The sequence below is a fragment of the Chelon labrosus genome (genome assembly GCF_963514085.1).
Source record: "Chelon labrosus genome assembly, chromosome: 6".
NCBI lineage: Eukaryota > Metazoa > Chordata > Actinopteri > Mugiliformes > Mugilidae > Chelon > Chelon labrosus.
Genome location: NC_140342.1, coordinates 23,357,481 through 23,378,005, shown reverse-complemented (window position 1 = coordinate 23,378,005; position 20,525 = coordinate 23,357,481). Strand labels below are relative to the sequence as shown.

The following is a 20,525-nucleotide window of genomic DNA, read 5'->3' as shown; positions in this document are numbered from 1 at the left end:
GAGAAGAACCTCTGAACCAGATAAGAAGGGAAAGCTGCGACTTCTTTCGACAACACAAAGTATGAAGAAATCCTTTACATGTTAACGACGTCTCTGCTGACCTTTCCTTTCAAGGCTGCTGAGGTTATCACGCCCAGACTGTCACTCACATCCACCTATTAAGTCTTTAATCACCTTCAGCACTCTTCTTCCTGGCTGCCCCCCCAGCATTGAAAACATCCATAATGTAATGATTATCATAAATTATAACGGGACAAATGGAGCGTCAGAGCCACTCTCATGATTGCAGAGTGGAGGACTCTGTTACCTCTAACGGATGCATTTGTGAGAATATTAGTATCAGACAGGCCTTTGTTCTTATTACCCTGGTGGTATAGTGAAGCCTATAGGGAATCAGGTGATGTCTGATCAATAAACTCCAGCATCTGTCACCCAATTTGTCCCCCGTGGAGACTGAGATGCAAATTCTTAAAGAGAAAACCGTCTCTTAAAAGGTTGACAAGCTCCTATCATGACTGATGTGTCACTGCAAAGCCTACAGTCACTAATGCAAAGAAAATGAGGTTGGAAAAAAACGATCTTTCCAAAAAAAAAAAAAATGTGTGCAACTGTGTTTTCAAGAGCTGCTCCTGAGTATTAACAGGAAAAAAACACTTTCATCTTATCAATAACAATATCCGAGAGCTTGATTTATGCCCCAGCAGGTACCTGCAGCACGGCCGTGGTCATAATTTCATATCTGCCTCCAGCTCCTGTACGTTTCCCCCCCCCCCCCCCCTATTCTCACCTGCTCAATATTCAAATCACGCTCCCTGGCTGGCGGAGAACTCCTTGGGAAATAGGTCGGGGGACTGTAGTGTTACAAAGAGCTGCTTAGCATCAGCAGAAGCCGAGCGTTGTGATGTGCAAAACATGACATCTGTGTGTTTAGCTGTGTCTCTATGAGAGAGAGAGAGAAAGAAAGAAAGAGGGAGATGCCTTTGCAACATAAGCTAGCCCGTAGGGGGAAGTGTGTATTGCCCTGAGCAGTTTCTGTATCTGTGCTATGCTTCACTAAGCTAAGCTAGGCTAAACTAAGCGCTGAGTTTAACACTCAGCTAGGCAGGCTTCACGTGGGGGCCGCCCCGAGGTTTAAGGTAAACACACCAGAGAGCGCCCACACACACACACACACACACACACACACACAAATATACAGGCTTTTGCTGTCATGTCAAAAATGCTCTTGGGTAACGCTGCTGACCTCAGCCGTCTGGGCAAACGGAGGTCAACTGTAAAGGTAACGTCAGTCAAAATGTTTGGTTTGGAGCTAAAATACAGAGTCTCTTTTCTCCCGTCGTCAGAAATGAGACACTCAACCTTCTGTTAGCACATGATACAGGAACGGTTTTCTCTTTTTAATGGTTAATTTAACGTCTGACAGTTAAGATAAATGATTTGTTCTGCAAAAAAAAAAAAAAGTTGCGTTTCCTTGAATTAAATACCTCCAATTATGTAACGCCGCACTCCGAAAGCGCTCGGTCCAGCGTGATATATTTATTTTCCCCTCCTCCTGAGCCTCTCGATCTGACAACAGCAGATGAAGTAGGTATGAGCGCGGCGCTGTTTAAGCTCTCCATTGTTGTCGTTCTCCAGAGACTCCACGCTCACTGAGTCACGCTCTCTTCCGAGCTATCGAATCAAACCCCTTAACTAGTTCGAGTTCACGTCATAATTACTACCTGCTTTCTGCTTTTTCTCGTTGCAGAAGAAGATAAAGAGCATTTGGGTGTTTCTAAAGTAAAATGACATTAATCAGTGTGTGTTATTAAGCCCGCATGAAGGAGCCTAATTTCATAATCAGAAAACAGATGGAGAACAGACAGAGCTGCAGCTTCTCCCCTCCTTTCCCTCACCAACAGCATCTCCATCTTCCACATCCAGCAGGCTGCTTCGCACCACCCCACCGTCTTACATCATATTACTTAATCAGACCACAGTATTTCTGGCACCGCCGGCACAATACGGCCCATCTACTGTATGTCAGGAGTTGGCAGGAGCCGCGGCGAGCCCTGCAGGCAGCGCTCTGGCACGTAGCCTCGGCTGGCACGGCGGTTGTGTCCTCACTAAATGAAGACCATCCGCCGCCGTCTGGATGCCGTACCGCTAGCTAGGTAGCTCGCTCGCTGTCTGAGCGTCAAGCTGGGAGATGAGTCCGTGCCCGGGCGATGCAGAGCTGGCACTGCCCGAGGGACGGGGGCTTCATGTCAGAGAAACAGAACAGATCTCCATATGCTTCCAGCCGTTAGATTTAAAGTTCAGCCGAGCCTCTGGGGTGGATGGAGGCGGCGGCGCTACAGGCGTGCTGCTATCAAAGCACTTTCCCCTCGCTACTCAGCAACACGTTCAAAAAGCTTGGTACGCAAAGTCTCTTCCATGATCTCTGATCTGTCTGCGTGCATGTTAATAGATTAAAGAGTCGTGTTTGGTGCACTGAAGCACTCGTTCCAGCTACATTGTGCAGCTAAGCGCAGAAAAGACTGAGCCGTGGAGACTGTTCTGTTTGGAGCAATAATGAGATGCTGTACCCTACTTTTTCCTTTACAGGTGTGTTCAGGGAAAACAACAGAAATAAACAAATCAAGGCTTTTTTTTTTTCTGTGAGAGGAGGTAGGCAATAAAGACAAAGGCATAATCCTAAGCTTGCAGCTACACAAAGCAAGCTCCCCAGATGTAGAGGCAGGCTGTGTGAGGATATGGTGCGTGTGTGAATGCATGTGTGTCGACCTGTTTACCCGGCCGCACAATGCAGGGAGGAGGGGAAGGAAAACACGGGGACAGGCAGGACCTTCCGAACGCAGTTTAACAAAATGTCAAGCACGTTCAGATCGCCGGTCGACCGAAATGTCACGCAGACAAAGGTAGCAAAGAGGCTAACACTGCAGAGAGAGGTATCTGCACGGAGTGAATGCCAGACAAATATTGATAATCACCTCAACACATCCTGGCTGCTAATGTGCCCAATTTGCCACGACGGATAAAGGAGGTATTAAACTCCAGAACACATCGGCCTGCTTGATGTTGGTTTTCCCACTAAGCACCGTTTAAGTGGCGGTGTATGCAGACGCTACACATTACAGCCTCAAGTAGGATCCGGTTTAAAAGAACAGCTCAAGAAAATATGTTTCATACTATTAATACAGAAGTGACAACGGCTCGTATCTGAGTTCATAAGACACAGCTTGAGATAAAGTATGTGCGCTCAGACCGGCCCGCTCTGTTAAGAGGTGCCGGGCAGGGGTGCAGCTTTCCTCCCGTGAAGTGTGGTATAATGTAATTGTGCTGAGGGGCTGCACGCCACGGGAGAAGAGTTTTATACCGGAGCCTGCCTGCTGGAGCGGTGTCAGGTGGTATTTATGAGACTTGTAATGGCGCTGAAGCCCGGGCACACCTGCTACACTGGGAAAGGGTACATGTACACACACACATTTAGCCACAGCATATCCTCTAAGCTTGTTTTCATGTAGATGTCTAAAAATGTCCGTGCAGCCTTCCTGTTTGAAAACTATTAGTCGAGTTTGTTTCAAATGAATTCTCCCACAATAATCAAATTACAGCTACAGTCGTTGTGTATCATACATTAATCTGCTCGTTATTTTCTCAATTAACCGTCCATGTCATATTATAATTTGATAGTCATCTCTAAATGTCTAAATTGCTTCTTCTTGCCAGGCAAACAGCCCCAAACTGAATAAAAACATTTAATCTACTCATAAATATACAGTAAAGGTGAATTTTTGCATTTTTTTTGCTTAAAGAATTACTTAATTGACTTAAACTCATTTTAGTTGGAGGGCCACGTAAAGCCCAATTTGATCTCAAGCAGGCCGGACCAGTAAGATAACAGCATAATAACCTATAAGTAATGACAACTCCAGATTTTTTTCCATTTGTTTTAGTGCAAAGAAGAAGAGCAAGTAAATTAGGAGAATGTTTACATTTAATAACCTATCCTTAAAAAACAAAAAAGTGCAATTTGGGCACATTGCTGTCTGCTGTTTAGTCCTGGGTCTCAGTGTTGTTTTCTGTCCACTTCTGTCCACTGTCCACTGCCTAAAACTTTTGACGAATTAGGGATAGCAGTTCAAATTCATGCTGCGGCCCAGATCAGACCCTCTGGTGGGCCGCTTTTGGCCCACGGGCTGTATGTTTGTAATATGTTTGATTTATAAAATTGTCCTAATGGAGGCAATGCCGTATACGTTTCAGTTCACTGCACTCAAAACTCCAACCAATAACAACTAGAAACAAACGATTATTTATTTTTTTGAATCGATTGATCTTTTATTTAACAGAACTTTTCCTAAAAAATTGTATTTATTCAAACATCTTTGAACAGAGAACTCATTTCACAACATTTGGCAAAAATTTGGATTTGTAAATTCAGCTAGGAAAGACTAATCAGCGTACACTGAATGTGATTTAACTTGAATCACTTGTGCTAATTGCAATGTGAAGTGAATCTGTATCATCCTGTAGAGCAGGGGCGTCAAACTCGTTTTAGTTCGGGGGCCACGTAAAGCCCAATTTGATCTGAAGCGGGGCCGGACCAGTAACATGACAGAACAATAACCTAGAAGTAACGACAACTCCAGACTTTTTCCATTTGTTTTAGTGCAAAGAAGAACAAGTAAATTAGGAGAATGTTTATATTTAATAAACTATCCTTAAAAAAAAAAAAGTGCAATTTGGCCACATTGCTGTCTGCTGTTTAGTCCTAGGTCTCAGTGTTGTGTTCTGTCCACTTCTTCTCTTTCTAAAACAGTGGACAAATTAGGGATAGCTCTTTGCAAATTCATACTGCGGGCCGGATTAGACCTTCTGGCTGGCCGCTCATGGCCCGCGGGCCGCATGTTTGACACCCGTGCTGTAGAGGGTCACCACTCATGCTAACATTAACCCAACATCACGAATGACGCAGACAACTCGTTGCAGCCCCACTAACAACCTCCATCGTCTTTAGTCGCACATAGTTTATATTAGTTCAACACTGATCTGCTACTGGCCTGGTCCGTATGTCAAATTTTTAAAACCCAGAGTGCGTCTGTGTATCTAAAAACTAGTCCAGCCTCCACAGAATACACACTGATGATGTTTCCCTGTCGAACTGGGCTCCTGCTGCCTTTTCAGTCTCTTAGACGCGACGCAACTGGAGACTAATGAGCCTCTACACAGGCTCGCTACAGGTTGGTGAGATTAACTCCAAGCATCTTCGAGCTCGCCTTAAGATGCCTGCAGCATGAGTCGAGAGAGACAAAACAAAACGGCGCTGATGAAACCCAGTCGAGACTTTAAAAAAAAAAAAAGCTGCAGCCTCTGAGCTGCACCTGTGCCAAGTCTCTTAGGACGATAACCCAAAAAGGAAAAACTGCAGCTCAGCCTCAGCTTCTGCTCAGGTTTCATTCTTGATGAGGAGCAGGAAATTAAAACTTTCTTCGCCCGTCGATTACACAGCACAAGTCAACAGCCAATCTGGAGTAATGTGGCTGATACCATCATTTTAAGGCCTTTACCTAAGACATTACATAAAGACTAAATGCTGTCGAACATCTCTAGACAGTTCTGATAAACTGTAGCTGGTTATGTGGTTTGACATCTGACGCCGATACTTCACAGTGCGAAGTGAGGATGGCGCTTCACCTCGGCAGGTGTAAAGGTTACAGTTTGCCACCGTGCAAGCAGCACTGCAACATTAACGCTGCAAGATTATTCACGTCTCGGAGGGAAATGCACAAACAGGAGGGTCACCGGCACAACGACTCCAACCGCTACTACTGCAGCGCTGTTACAGAGATAAGCCTGAAGGGACACACCTCTTTGAAAATAAACAAGCCACACAATCACACACTCGCACAAGGGTTGATTTTTTTTTAGTTGTTTACAGGGACAGCGCTCGTGGACGCTAAATGTTTGACGAGCGTGCTCCGCCCTTCGACAACGCAGGCTTCCCTTAGTGATGACGGAGCGAGACGAAAGTCACAGAGCGGCAGCAACGCCAAGCACGGCAACAAAAATAAATAAATAAATAAAAGAGAAAGCCTCCGCCGTCGCCGCCGCGCCACATCTCGAACAGCTGACACCTCAACAATCACGCTGCAGAGGAGGAGGAGGAGGAGGCAACACCGATGCCAAAAAAACTGCTTTGATCAACCAAAAATCTAAGTGGATAAGCAGCGCAGGAGACGGTGTGTCCCACATCCTGAACGCTCGGCGGTAAGGAGGAAAACAAACTAGATAATGAATACAAAGGTGCAGTGACAAGGGCAGGAGAGCATCTGATGCATAGTTACATGACTTGGTTCACTACCAATAAAACTGCATCAGGGCTGCAACTTATCATTTCAAAATTGATGCGTCTTTTGTTATTTTATCAATCCGCTTTCTGTGCAGGTTATAAAATGATTTGCTGTGCTTGACTGACAGTCTAAAATACCGATTACATCCAGTTTACTAACACATCCAACTGAAAATCCACAGGAAATAAACCGCAAAGGTGATTCAAATCCTAGAAAAACATCAGTGCCGTTTTATTTCTTTGGAAAATATCAAGCATGACATTGTTTACAGTATGCTTAGCGTGGAAAACAGCCCATGCTTCGGCTGTGGCTCAGTAGGTAGAGCAGGTTGTCCACGAACAAGAGGGTTACTGGTTCGAACCCCAGAATGTGCCACATGCTGAGGTGTCCTTGAGAAAGACACTGAACCCCCCCAGTGAATGTGTGTGTAGATGTGATCTGTGACTGTAAAGCGCTATATAAAAACAAGGACCATTAACCATAATGCTCCTGCAAAGATCTGGCTGGCCAATCACATCGTTTGGATGAGATTTATATAGCGGTGGACAGCGTTGTAGGCAGCCACGTCATCTTTAACTAACGTTGTTGTCCATGTATTCTGTTTTGGGGCTTTATTTGTAGGTGTTGAATGAAGCTGGTAGTATTGAATGATGGTCTCCTACAACCACACTGCATAATTTACTAATTACTATTTGACTTGGCTTCATTTTCCAGAGTTAAGTTCTTCCACACCATCTTCCTCTTCTTCCATCTTTGTCACCAGTCGACCGCCATGAAAACAGAAAAGGAAGAAGACGTTTGAGGCCACGAAGCTGTGGTTTTCAGACCTAAAATAACTACGAAATCCAATTATTTCTGATCCTGATCCTGATCGGGACATCCCCAGCTGCAACAGTTTGGCATCAGGCATCCTATTTTTTTGATTCGATGGACTGGCTATAAGCTGAGTCACTACAGTGAGGTGAATCGTCGACAGCAGAATTGAGATAAAGAGCTTGTAGGGTATGACTTTCAGATCCTGCCGACACCCTGCCAAGCGCTACGGCGGCGTGTTAATGCAGTTATTGTCACAGCTTCGGTACGAACATGTTGCTTCGTGCCTACAGCTCATCAAAACCCGAGCACTCATCTCACTCAGCAAGCCACCTCAATTACAGCAGCATCCCCCCCCCCTCCTCGTCACTCCCTCACCCCCCACCCCACCGGCTTCGTCGTCCCTCCATCCATCCATCCAGTCTGGGGGTAATTCATCAGGGCTGGGTGGCCTCCATTAGTGCTCCTCCACGGGGACAGGACGGCCTCTAAAGCACAGCACTCAGGGAGAGCACTGGGGCCCCGCACTTTACCCTAACAGCTTCATCTACCCAGCATCCCTGGAGCCCGACACACCGAACACACACACACACACACACACACACACTCTCTGGAGGGCCCAATTAGCAGCCATCACCTGTAATTCAATAACAACACTCCCTTTCTTTCACCCACTCCAGCTCTCTCTTTCACTCGACCGTGAATTTGCTTGCATGTTTTAAAAAGGACAGGGCTTAATGTTCTCCTGCATCGACAAACAAATCTAAAGCTGCGCTGACAGCTTAAGGGATTTGAATGGACCTTGCGTATTTTGTCTGCAAGCAAGGTGTCTTTGGCCTCCCAGTATGTTTTTTTTTTTTTTCTTCTTCTTCAGCTGTTCACTTCTGCACGCGCCATACATCATCCCGCCGGCTCCACGGACTGCAAATCAAGCCCACGGGAGGGAGGCAGGATGGATGGATGGGAGACACAGAGAGAATCCACACTGCACATCTCTACTCTGCTTCTAATCAAATCCTCTGTTCCACCTCGACGTATTCACTCTCCATCTCTCCGGCATGGTGGGAGAGGAGACTAACCTCCACCTCCAGCTATAAAAACGTCACCGATAAATAAACAGAAACCCGTCGAGACCACGAGTATTTGCCGTCTTCGAAATCTTTGAACTGTTCCATCAGCAGGTCAAAGACAAAAGGTTAATTTAAATATTTTTTGCCTAGAAAATGACAAATAATTCATCACTGTTTCCAAAGCTGTTTCCAAGAGCTCCTGGAAACACGCCGCAGTTGTTTGCTTTTGCATTCTGTACCTGCTCATTAAGGGTTAATTGTTGCTCTTACGTGTTCTGCTACTTGCTCTAAGCTTTGATCATCTGTTATACTACCTGGAGACCGAGGCCTGGCTCAGTTAACTCCTCACACCTGCACACACCGTGTCAGCTGCCATTTGTTTGTTTGATCCGCCAGGGTTGCCAGTGCTTTAGTCTGGGTAGAGAACATAACCAGCGTCTGTTGTTTTATTTTGTAGATTAGAAGAAACCTGGGTCGTGTTGGATTCTGTTTTTATTTCTTTTCTCTGATTTAGGGTCCTAACATATGTCACACAAGCCAGAAGAAGACATTTATGAGAATATGTTTTTTCCACATTGACTCGCGTGTCATTCAGGTCATGGTATACACCGATCAGCCACAACATTATGACCGGAGACAGGAGAAGAGGAAGATCAATGACCATCTTGTGACAATTCAATGTTCTGCTGGAAAACTTCTGGACCTTAGACATGTAGCACCCACCTAGACCAGACCAGGCACCCCCACCCCATAGCAATGACACTCCTTGATGGCAGCAGCCATCCCCAGCAGGATGCAACGCTTTAAAAACAACTTAGAAAAACATGAAGAACAGCACAAGGTGTTGACCTGGCCTCCAAATTCACTAGATCCCAAACTGATCAAGTATCTGTGGGATGATCCACAGAGGTCCCTCCCCTCAAAGCCCCCCCCCCCACTAACAACATTTTGCTGCCAGACACCACAGGACACCCTCAGAAGGCCCATGTCCATTCTCTGATGAGTCACCACTAGGGAGACCTGCACAATATTAGGAAGGTGGTCATAATGTTACGCCTGATCGGTGTATATAACCAATCTGTCCATGAGTCACTGTGAGCGTGGACTGAGCTCACCACCTGCTATTATTCAGTCTTAATCCACTCTAACCCGTACATGAAACAGGACACTATGCAACAAAAGGGAAAACACAGAACAGGCTCTGGTGTAGAGAAGAGAATAAAACACCTGGAGCTGATCAGCCTTGACTCTGTTAAATACAACCTCCAATTATCCAATCACCTTGGAGGTCGGAGGAGTAAACATAACAAAAATAAAAAACACAATCACGTCTCATAACCTGAAAATGGCTCCTTTAACTGTGTGCTTCCAAGACAAAAATAAAAAATAAAAAATAAAACTAAGTGTGTATAAAGGGGAGAATAAATCACTGTACTGTGCCTCTCTAATCTAATTCTCTATTCCACTCCCACCTGTCCTGCTGCTGCTGTACATCTGAGGTCTCAGGGGTGTATTTAGTGAGTCAGGCCCCTCCTAACACACCTGTCCACCGCTCATGATTTATGTCTCCCGGGACCAGTGAGGCTGCCGGGAGGTCGCCGCCCATGCTCCGACTGCAGGTTTTACTTATGTTTCTGTTTTGCGCTTCGTTCGGTCACAGAGAATATTCACGACGCTATGTGATTTGGGTTGTAAAGAAAAAAGGTAAACTCTGAATAAATAACTCCTAATTTAATTACATGACGTTCCTGTTAATAGGCATGTGTGCATGGTAAACGTGAACCAAAGACATGCAGTGGTACATTTTTATAAAGTACAGACATTTATAAAGTGTACAAGATTTAAACTAAAGCTTTTCCAAAAGCATCCTGGTCAAGAAAGCGCGGAGACGTCTCACTGAATCAGCAGGGTTAAACATTAAAGCCTCAATAACTATAATTTTCACTAGTAGAGTTCTCTATTATCTTTTGAATCAGCAATAATAATATAAATAATCTACTACCCACATAGATTTAATGGGTTTTAGTAACGTCTTATGAGAGCAATATATATCTCTTCAAGGAGTCAATTCATCTTAAGTCTATAAAATGTGTTAAACTAGTAAAAAATACCACCTGAATCTAAAATAAAGGACTAAAATTATAAATAAACTGCACAACTCAGTCAGCTACAGGTTGTTTTATCCACCGTGGTTGCCTATGTTTTAGTCTTTTTTATTATCCAGTCCCTTTATCCTTTGCAGTTCAGTCTCCTTTGTGAACTTAAAGTAAATAACTTTACCCAAGCTGAGCCAGGTCGTGACAACTCACCACAATTAGTGATAATTGAGGCTTTTAACAGCTGGAATTTCTCTTGTATGATTCTCTGTCCTCTCTTTGAAGCATTAAGAGTATGAATAATATATTCCCCCACATAGATCTAGTGCCTTACTAGAGCAACTTCTAATATAAAGTCTATAAAATGTCTGAAAAGAGACTAAAATTATGAATAAACTGCACAATCAGGTGTTTTATGATGATTATGTTTGTGTTAGTCATTTATAATCATGTATTCAGCTCAGATTTGACTGAGATGAAGAACAATTATTCAGCTCTGGGTTGTGACAAACTGAAAGTGAACTGAAAGTGTTTCTTTTAGCGTCGTTTAGCTTCCCTATACCTGTTTCTTTTGGTTCACCTTTGAGATGTGTCCTAATTTTAAATGGAAGCGAATGAAAGCGAGTAGCCTATCACATGCGGCCAGGACTCCACTTCAGCACACACACACACACACAGGATTAGGGCTCGACTGGGTCTCTACTGTACAGCACCCCGGACTGTGGCTCCATGTTGCGCCTGGAGGCCGCCTGCAGCAGCAGCAGCAGCAGCAGCAGCCGCAGCAGCCGCTTTGGACCGAGCTTTCACTGATTTCCTCGGCCTCTGTTCTGCTTCTCAGGCGGCCAAGGGGGGAAAAAGAGAATGGAGGATGGCAGGATATGCAAATTGTGGCACCACCAAAGGAGAGGGAGAAGAGTTTCCCACCGGCAGAGTGTGAAAGAGAGCTCCCCCTCTCCCACTCACACAGCACTTTGAATAGGACTCTTTCTTTTGACTGGCCTGCCTGCACGGACACATGACCCACACAATCACACAAATGAGGTGTGTTTGCGTTCATTTAACGCTTGTGCTAATGCGGGTTTTTAACACATGCAGCAGAAGAAACCAGGTCCCGTCACCACAAGGTGTCTCTCACAGATCAGCCTTATACACAGATTAAAGTTTTAGCTCTCTTCAATGCATGAATATTCATGTGGTGGAGTGAGGACGATGAAAGGCAACGGCAAAGCAGGTTACTCGTGGAAATGGGTTGGGGCCACCTTTATGAAAATACGAGTTTGGCAGTTCCTCTGAGATTTGTCGCACTGGAGGTGTATTTCAGTTCTGGTTCCACATTTGGCTTTGTTCACAGCGTAGGAGGCGGCTAGGAAACTTCATAACATCAATTTTTAACAGTTTTTTTTTTTAAGTTTAGAAAAGGATTTTTGCTCGAGTATAATCTTATTTTAAATTAACACAGCATGCTGCACAAAGAAGATCTTAAGTCTCAGCAAAGCGTAACTGCTGCACCTGGACAGACACAATACCTTGGCTAACATTTTATTCTAAATTAACACGAAATAACATGAGTATAACGATTAAATCTAAATGTAACAGCCTTACAATCAAAGTTTTGTGTTTCTGGGGAGGATTTGACTCGTTCATCTGATGTTCATCTTTGCAGCCTGAACACAAAATGAGTAAATGGGTTAAAGCACCACATCAAAGAACTACCGACTGTGACGTCACCTCACAACACCTGTGTCTGGACCAAAAAAAAAGCTGCACTCGAACGCACCACAAAGACTGCAGTCAGGGAGCAGCTGTTCTGCACCTGCATAAAAAAGGCAGCAACTCTCCACACCAGCAGGTGGCAGTAGTCTGTATTCACGATTCACAAGAGGAAACAGGAAGAGCTAGCATTAGCTGGGAGGCTAGGAAGAGCTACGAACTTTTCTCACTAATTCATCCTGCTGCTGATTGCAAATGCAAAATCGTCCGGCCGGGGTCACCAACGATCCAGCTGAGCATGGACTGGCACTAAAGGTGAGAATCTACAAAAAAAAAACATGTTTCCATTATGACACACAAAGGTGTCTCAATCAGCATTTCGCAATCATCTGACATATAAACAGCTGAGTAAGGTAGATGTGTAATCTTTATGCAGAAACATCCTCCACAGTTTCTAAACTTCTTCTACTGCTGCTGCTGCTGCTGCACACCTCCAGGGCTGCTCCACTGTCCTCTGACCTCCCTGCAGCGGCCACGGGCGGCCCGGTGCACGTTTCATATTTTATGACGCAATTAGTTGCTCTCAGTTTCGTAGTCAGTCAGAGGGCGGCGCACCATTTCCCTTTCGCTCTGACTAAAAATAACACTCTCGGCGAGCGTTCGTGAGTTGCAAGCGGCACATCACACCTGCATGACAACACGCTTGTCTGTGCCGGGTAATGTCTTCAGTCATGTGTCGCTTGATCGAGACACGCTTTCAGGATGTGTAGCTCCGGTTAGAACGGAGATCCTGATCGTAGATGCTCTGTTTACAGAGGCAAATGCATGCATGCATGCAAAAAAAAAAAGCTATTCAGATTGATTTTGATTTGAAAGATTTGATATCAAGTCATAAAATCCTTGCATTGCTTTTCAAAACATGTGCCATTTTCTGCATCCTTTTGTTAAAAAACCCCCCCTTGCATGACAAATCTGTGAAGGAGATCCAAAACGTGACTAAAGTTGCAACTCTGACAGCAAAGTCAGGCCTTTAAAAAGTCCTCAGAGAAGAGAAAAGCCATATGCAAGAAACTAGGGGTAAAATATTGTGGGAAAAGCCACAAATAACGACATCAGTTTTGTAAAAATCTCTTCCATAACTCAGTAAAATCGTTTAGAAACTGAAATATCTCTGAATGAATGTGTGAAAAATATCCCAGAGAGGGTTAGGGAGTTTATGGATGGAAGACCAGAACATTTCTGGAGTAGAAAACCCACTGACAGCTCTATTTATTGGACTTAATACACATGGAGGCGAATACGAGTAAGATAAGAAAAGTCTTTATGAATCTCCAAGGAGGAAGTTTTGTTTTTTTAAGCTGGGATCAGGACTCGGATCAGGGGGCAAAACACCTTCATCGGTACATCCCTACGAGAGAGTGACAGACTTTCTTCACCTCATCAAGCATAACTCTCGAGTAAAATCGCTGTGTAGTGCATGAAATAATCTCCACAGTTTGTTTTGCCTCCAGAAACGCTGACGGCGGAGGCGTACACTTCTTAAATCCACTTCAACCTGCTGCATGTGTCTTTATTAGGCCGTATTGAGTCATCTCGCCGTGATGACTTGCCGTGCCTGATCTGCCAAGGTGCCTTTATCAGCCGACATCGTGTAATCGAAACGCAACAGCATCAGCGGGAGCCGTGGATTCCCCCCCCACCTCCACCCCCCTCGCAGCCATCGTGTTAATGCATGTAAATCCAAACAAGCAGGGCCGTGTTGTTATGCAAAGCCTGCAGGAAAGTAGCAGTTTCCCACCTTGATGCTAACACACACACACACACACACACACTGCTCAATTAGTCGCAGCAGCAGCAGCAGCAGCAGCAGCAGCAGCAGCAGTAGCCCTGTCGCACCTCCCCCTCTGGACCATAAAAGGCGAAGGGGAGGGGTCACTGCTGACTTGCTAAAGGCATCCTGTAGTGCTTTGTCATTCCACGAGCTCATTTAAAGCACACACACACACACACACACAGCCCCAGGCTTTTTGAGCACAAGGAGAAAGTAACATGAATGATCACTGGTCACGTATAACAGCTATTGTTGACCACAACCACAATAAATGCTATTTAGACGTCTTCTAACTCACAGAAAGCAAAAGTGCAGCTACAACTTTAAATAAAATGCTACTCCTCCTTGTAACAATAGCTTCGGGTGCAAACGGACATGCGGGCTAATGCTACAAAAACTAGTCGGATTTTGTGTAACTGAATTTTTCTAAATGAATTCAGACCAATCTAATGAGCGTGCCACGGTGAGCGCAGCCTGCGGCTAGTCGTGCACGTAAAAACGCTCGGTGTTACCGCAGAGGGAGGGCGCTCACGTGACTCCTCCACATCGAATCTGGAAGACTGCTGTAACTGGAGCACCTTAGGGTGACCGCAACAAAATCCTTTATTCATACTTAAAGAGGCCTATTAAACATGCTGCAGCTTTAAAGTTTAACTCCTTCTTACCTTCTTGGGTTTGTGCTTTGTGCAACATCGAATTTTGAAACCTGACGGATCAATAAAAGATCAACTCAAGACACGAGTAGCGCGTTAAAGCTTCAGCTTCTACAGAAGATAGCCGAATAAATACAAGACAAAGTCCCTCAGCTCATCAAAAATCAATCAAAGAGACAAAATATTTCTTTAAAAAGGTGCAAAGCCCTTTCACGCCCAAAAAATATCTGCTCTGTTGACGCAATATAAGTGATAAACGTTAATTAAACACGCCAAAACTTCTACATTCAGCTCATTCTTGCCTTGTGTGCGGTTTTGCGCCTTGCATAACATCATATTTCAAACCTTACAGAACTGATACATCAATAAAAGATCAAATCAAGACATGAGCAGAGCATTAAAGCTGCAGCATCTACAGAGGAAAGCAATATAAATACAAGAAAAGGCCTCTCAGCTGATCAAATATTTGTTTAAAACGGTACAAAGCGCTTTCATACGGACGCACTGACCCGCTTTCAGTGTCTCTTGTCAGTCACTGCTGACAAGCGGTTATAAACTCAACACTTATCTCTCAACGTAGCACTTGGGAGTTTAAGCACTCCGAGGATTATTATAAAATATGAAACCGCACAGCATACAGAACCATAACTTTGACCAAAAAGGGAACCTACGCAACAACACCACCCACTCCCGAGTGCCATTTCCACTTCCAGAGAAGAGTCGGTCCCGGGCCGGCTACGTACTGTAAGTACGAGCAGTCGGGAAGCCTGGGAGTAGGCCGCTGTGTTTATCCTGTCAAGGTATGTTAACACCAGGCTGCATTCCTGTAGTCCCTAAATTGCAGTGTTAAATTACAGTGCAGCTGAGAGTGCATTCGTACTCGCATGCACACACACATAGAGAAAAACACGGAGCACTTTAAAAGGCGCTGGATGACGAAGCCGTGACCAAAGCGGCGGCAGCAGCAGCAGCAACAGGCAGAGCGCAGGGAGGGCAGAGCACCTGCCATTTACAGGAGAGCTGCAGACAATTAGCATGAGGTGGAGCTGGAGACGACTACTTCATGCTCTCTCTCTCTACCTCTGCTCTTTTTGCTGCACAACATCTGTATCGGATATATACTCTTTAAAAAATGTCCTAAGCATCCTGTCACAGGGTAAATATTTTACTAAAGAGGGAAAAGGTGGTCAGCTAATGCTTGTAATCCTGTAGAGAGTGAGAGAAACGTCAGCTCTCCATTGCATGTTTCTTTAGATACTTTAGAAACCTCATGCTCTAAAAAAGCATCTATATTTAAAGTTACTGCACCCACCTTCCTCTAAACTTTATTAATACACCTTTTAATTCATGACAAAAACAATTCAGCCTACAAATACTTACAGTGAGATCACCTTCCTAAAGATACCATACAGATAACCTTCTCAGAAAGTAATAAATAAAATCTAGCAGACAGTAAGTATAGGCAACAGTGTTAAAGTAGCTCAAAACCTATTCTGTATACTAGCAACAGCGCAATTTAACATTGCTCCATCAAAACAAACACTTTAACTATTTCGAATAAGAGTGACAAACAGAGTCACAGGGAAATATAACACGTTAGGAGCAAATAACTCATCAACCTGTCCAAAAACCTACAAGTTAATTAGGTCATCTAATAGCAAAACATACTAAATTCTTAATTTTAAAGCGTTAATATGTTCGCTAGTGGAATTCCAGCCTCCAGTTGACAGATTTCTTGTATATTTCCCTAATATTAAACAAGCTAAACGTACAAATATACTCCTCGTGCCACCACAGCTCGCGGCCTAACAAAAGGAAATGCCGTCACAAATCTCACTATGCCATCTTCTGTCACGTTCTGGATGCCCCCTCACAAGTGGACTAATCTTGTTAAGACTTCCAACTATAAATATAAGCAACCAATTAATCGGGAAGTTAAGTTTTATAGAGAAAAGCCTCTAAAACAAAACCACCTGAGGAAAGTTAATTACTACCAGCAAGCCCACGTATGGCAGGTGATATAAGGTAAGCGTATCTGCGGTTTGTTCTAATGAGGGGGAGTGGTTAGGATGCTGGTGCACTGATCAGAAGGTCAAGGGGTCAAGATCCTTTAACCCTTAATCTGCTGCTTACGGTGGGACAAAAATACACCGATCAGTCATAACATTATGACCACCTTCCTACCATTGTGTAGGTCTCTCTTGTGCCTCCAACACAGTTGTGACTCATCAGAGAATGGACATGGGAACTTGTGAGGGTGTCCTGTGTTGTCTGGTAACAGGATGTTGTTAGTGGGGGGGCCTTTGAGGAGAGGGGCCTCTGTGGATCATCCCACAGATACTTGATCAGTTTGGGATCTAGTGAATTTGGAGGCCAGGTCAACACCTTGTGCTGTTCTTCCTGTGTCAGGCTGCATCCTGCTGTCATAAAGGAGTGTCATTGCTATGGGGTGGGGGTGCCTGGTCTGGTCTAGGTGGGTGCCACATGTCTAAGTAACATCCACATGCCAGGTCCTAAAGTTTCCCAGCAGAACACTGATTTGTCACAAGATGGTTAATGTTGTTTACTTCTCCTGTCAATAGTCATAATGTTGTGGCTGATCGGGGTTAGGGTAATGGCCCTATGTTAACAGGTTTGATTTGTAGAAGTTAGTAATATCATATAATGTGAAGCCTTTTGACATCAGCATCTGTTTGCTTCATCATGGTGACGCCTGGCTACCTGGAGGTCGTGGTACATTAGCACAGGCTAACGTCTGCCACATCACCTTTAGTGAAATTCATTCATTCATTCATTCATTCATTGAGTAATTTACATTGAAACTAATAAAAAAACAAAAACGAAAGACTGAACCGAGGATGGGCTGGAAATGAAAGGAGAGAGGCAGCAGATTAAGACGCTGCGCACTGAATCACAACACCTTTTGCCATCTTGATTGTGCGCACCCCCCACGTTACACGGACCAGGATGCTCTCGCTTTCACGTTTGTAAAAGGCTCAATTAATGTCCCACATTTCGGGGAAAACCGCTGCTACTTTTAAAGAAACGTTGCCGTCGCAGGGAGAGAGAACAGGAGGCGAGGAGCGGTTATAAATACACCTTTAAAAGGTGTTGCATCACCTTGCGTATACCTGGCTGTCTCCTGACCAGAGGAAAAAAAGGCAGCTACACCCCGCCTTCACTGCAGTAATGGTACTGACCGCCATTCTCTCTCTCTCTCTCCCCCCCACCTCCACCACTTTTCCGCACACTGCTCAGGAAATTGTATGAGGAATAATCGCTGCACAATAGATGGACGCGAGAGGGTTTTTAACGGAGCACACGGTGGGGGGGGATAACGGAGGGATAAGCGGTGCTCGTTTCCTCCAGAGCTGAGTCTTGGGAGCTGCGGGGTGCACTCGACCAAGCGAGGTCCCCGCACAAAAACAAATGTACAAAAAAAGCGGAGATAAACCACGCACAAGTGGGTCAGGAAAAACGTGTCTATTAGATAAATCCCGCGAGAATAAAACGCACACGAGCATCCATTTCACACGGTGAAAAACTAAACCCCCTCCTCTCCAACACACACACGCAAATAAATTGCAACGTCTACCTGCACAAGTTGACATTTGGAGCGGTTTTCCTGGCTCCTCACGACGCACCGAGCCTTTAGGGAAACGGCGACCGGATCCTGGTTCCGTCAACGGTAGAGAGAGAGATAGAGCCGCAGGTGTTTTGTTTGGGTTTATTTCTAGGCCATTTGTCAGCCCCGTTATCCGCGTTCAGGTAAACATGATGATGATGATGATGGTGATGATAATGATGGCTCCTGTACGGACGCACAGAGTCACCGTCGTGGCGTCAGCACAGGAGGAAGGAGGGGAGGAAAGAAAAAAGGTGCTTTCCAGCCCCTCGGCTCACACCCATGAAGCCTCATAACACAAAAAAAAAAAAATATATAAATATATTTATACGTTTACCTTGTTTTTATTGGTTGATACAAAGGGAAGAAGGGGGAGAGCACAGGTAAGAGTCTGACCAATGAGGGGCTACCTCCAAAAAAGGTTGGCTAAATTTAAAGTTGTTGCACCCCACCCACCTACATCTGAAAACAAAAATAATCCAGCCCTTAAACAGATATTCTGAGATCAAATACCGAATTACATAATGGATAAAAAACAGTATTACTCAACATATAAACACCAGAAAGTAGGCAGGCGACCAAAACAAACTCGAAACCTTAATATTAGATAATAAAACAAAAATAAAGCGGTAAAATCCGTGTTTATGTTCATATTTGCGGACAAAACGCAAACCCGAATTTGCATGCGCAAAGAGAAGAAGCCGTGGATGTGCGATAAAAGCGGTTTGCGATGCGTTTGACAACAAATCCACGGCGATTATTAGAAAACAACCAGATCGGCGGACGCAAACTGGTGCAGCCGATCAGGAAATGCGTGCACGCGTGGAAATAAACTCATTTTCACTCTTACCTTAACTAAGGAGCATGTGTCGCTGCAGCGCACATCAAATAAACGTCCCATCAACCCGGAGCAAGCGGTGAATGGGACCAGAGCCCGTGCAACAACAAAAAAAAATAAAAAAAAAAATCCCACGCATTCAACCACAACAGCACGGTTCACCCATCCGGCCATCATAACATAAAGTTGGGTTATTTTTGAACCGGAGGGAGTGAGGAGCAGCTAAATCCGGGGAGGGGAGGGGGGGCTGAGTTTGCAGCAAGTTGGTTTTTATAAAAAAAAAGCAAACCCCTCGCTGCAAACCTCGCCCTGAAAATGTCATGCAGTAAAACTACAAACTCAGCGGCCACGTTGTTATGAGAAAGCCCCGCAACCTGCCGCCAAGTGTTGCTGTCGCTGGAGGAAAGTCAGAAAAAAGTACACAAACAACAAGAAATAAAAAAAGGTATGAGACGTGGAGGGATACAAGTAAGTAATGAAGCGCTCCTCGGGGTTATTATTATTATTATTATTATAACGGGCGGATAACGGTTCACTCTCAGCCGGGCGGCCCCCGTGCACCGCTAGGCGGAGAGTAGAGTAGCCAGCCAGGTATAACGGTACACCACCAGCACCACCACACTGGGACATGAGCGCACTAATACGCCCCAAAAAACTCCCCGAAATGTGCCCCAACTCGCTCCCAAAAGTCTCCAGGAGGAGTTTACCGAGTGGAAAGCTCGCCGGTGGCACCGCTCGGCTCGCCCGGCGGCGGCTACGGAGGAGTTGGTACTTACCGCTGCTCCTCTTCGGGTTCGCCTGTTTTCTGCGCTTACACCTGGGGCCATCCGCCATGATCCTCTCGCTGAGTCTGAAACGCAGCCGTTCGTGAGGTACCTCCTCCCTCCTCCTCCTCCTCCTCCTCCTCCTGTCTCTCCCTCCTCCTCACCCCTCCCATCCCCTTTACGACATCACCTTCCCCCCGCAGCAGAAAAAAAAAACAAAAAAAAACACCTGGTTTGCGACACACTCACCGCTTTTACGGCATCACCTTCTCGAACACCTCAGCACACGGCCCCTCCTACTGGCCGCACATGGCCGAGTGTTCCCGGGGAGCTGCTGAGCTGCACTACCCGGGTCTGACCACACGGCCTCCGCTCCTCCTCCCTCCTCCTTCTCCTCCTCCTTCTCCTCCTCCTCCTAAAAAATAAAAATAAAACCACGAGGTGATGATCTACAGGTGGAAATGTAGAAATGTGGAGCTAAACTGGGGATAAACGTGTCAGCTTTAGCAAAAACCAGCAACATAGTAAAAAAATAAATAAAAACAGTCTGAAGCAAATGTATGTAAAATATTAGAAGTTGCAGAAACGTGCTAAAATTAATAAAATAAGGAATAAAAAGTTAGTTTTTGATTTACAAGTAATGCTGTAAAAATTAAACTGAGTATAAAGTAAAATAAAATGGAAAAAATAAAGGAAAGAGCATTAAATGTGTATTTTAATGAGTTAATATACTTGTAATGTTATGTATGTTATCTATAACAATGTATAATGTTATATTCTGTATATTATT

At 44.8% G+C, this 20,525-nt stretch overlaps 1 protein-coding gene across 2 annotated transcripts in view; it reads right to left on the bottom strand.

Moving 5' to 3' along the window:
• LOC311489821 (zinc finger E-box-binding homeobox 1-like) overlaps window positions 1–19,805 on the bottom strand; it is a gene marked incomplete at its 5' end in the record, with an annotated part of 72,598 nt that extends 52,793 nt beyond the window's left edge. For both annotated transcript variants that reach the window (XM_084547112.1, XM_084547113.1), the window contains one exon: window positions 19,748–19,805. In XM_084547112.1, coding sequence (XP_084403238.1) covers window positions 19,748–19,805 — 58 coding nt within the window. The remainder of the gene's footprint in view (window positions 1–19,747) is intronic.
• Between the last annotated feature and the right edge of the window lie 720 nt (window positions 19,806–20,525).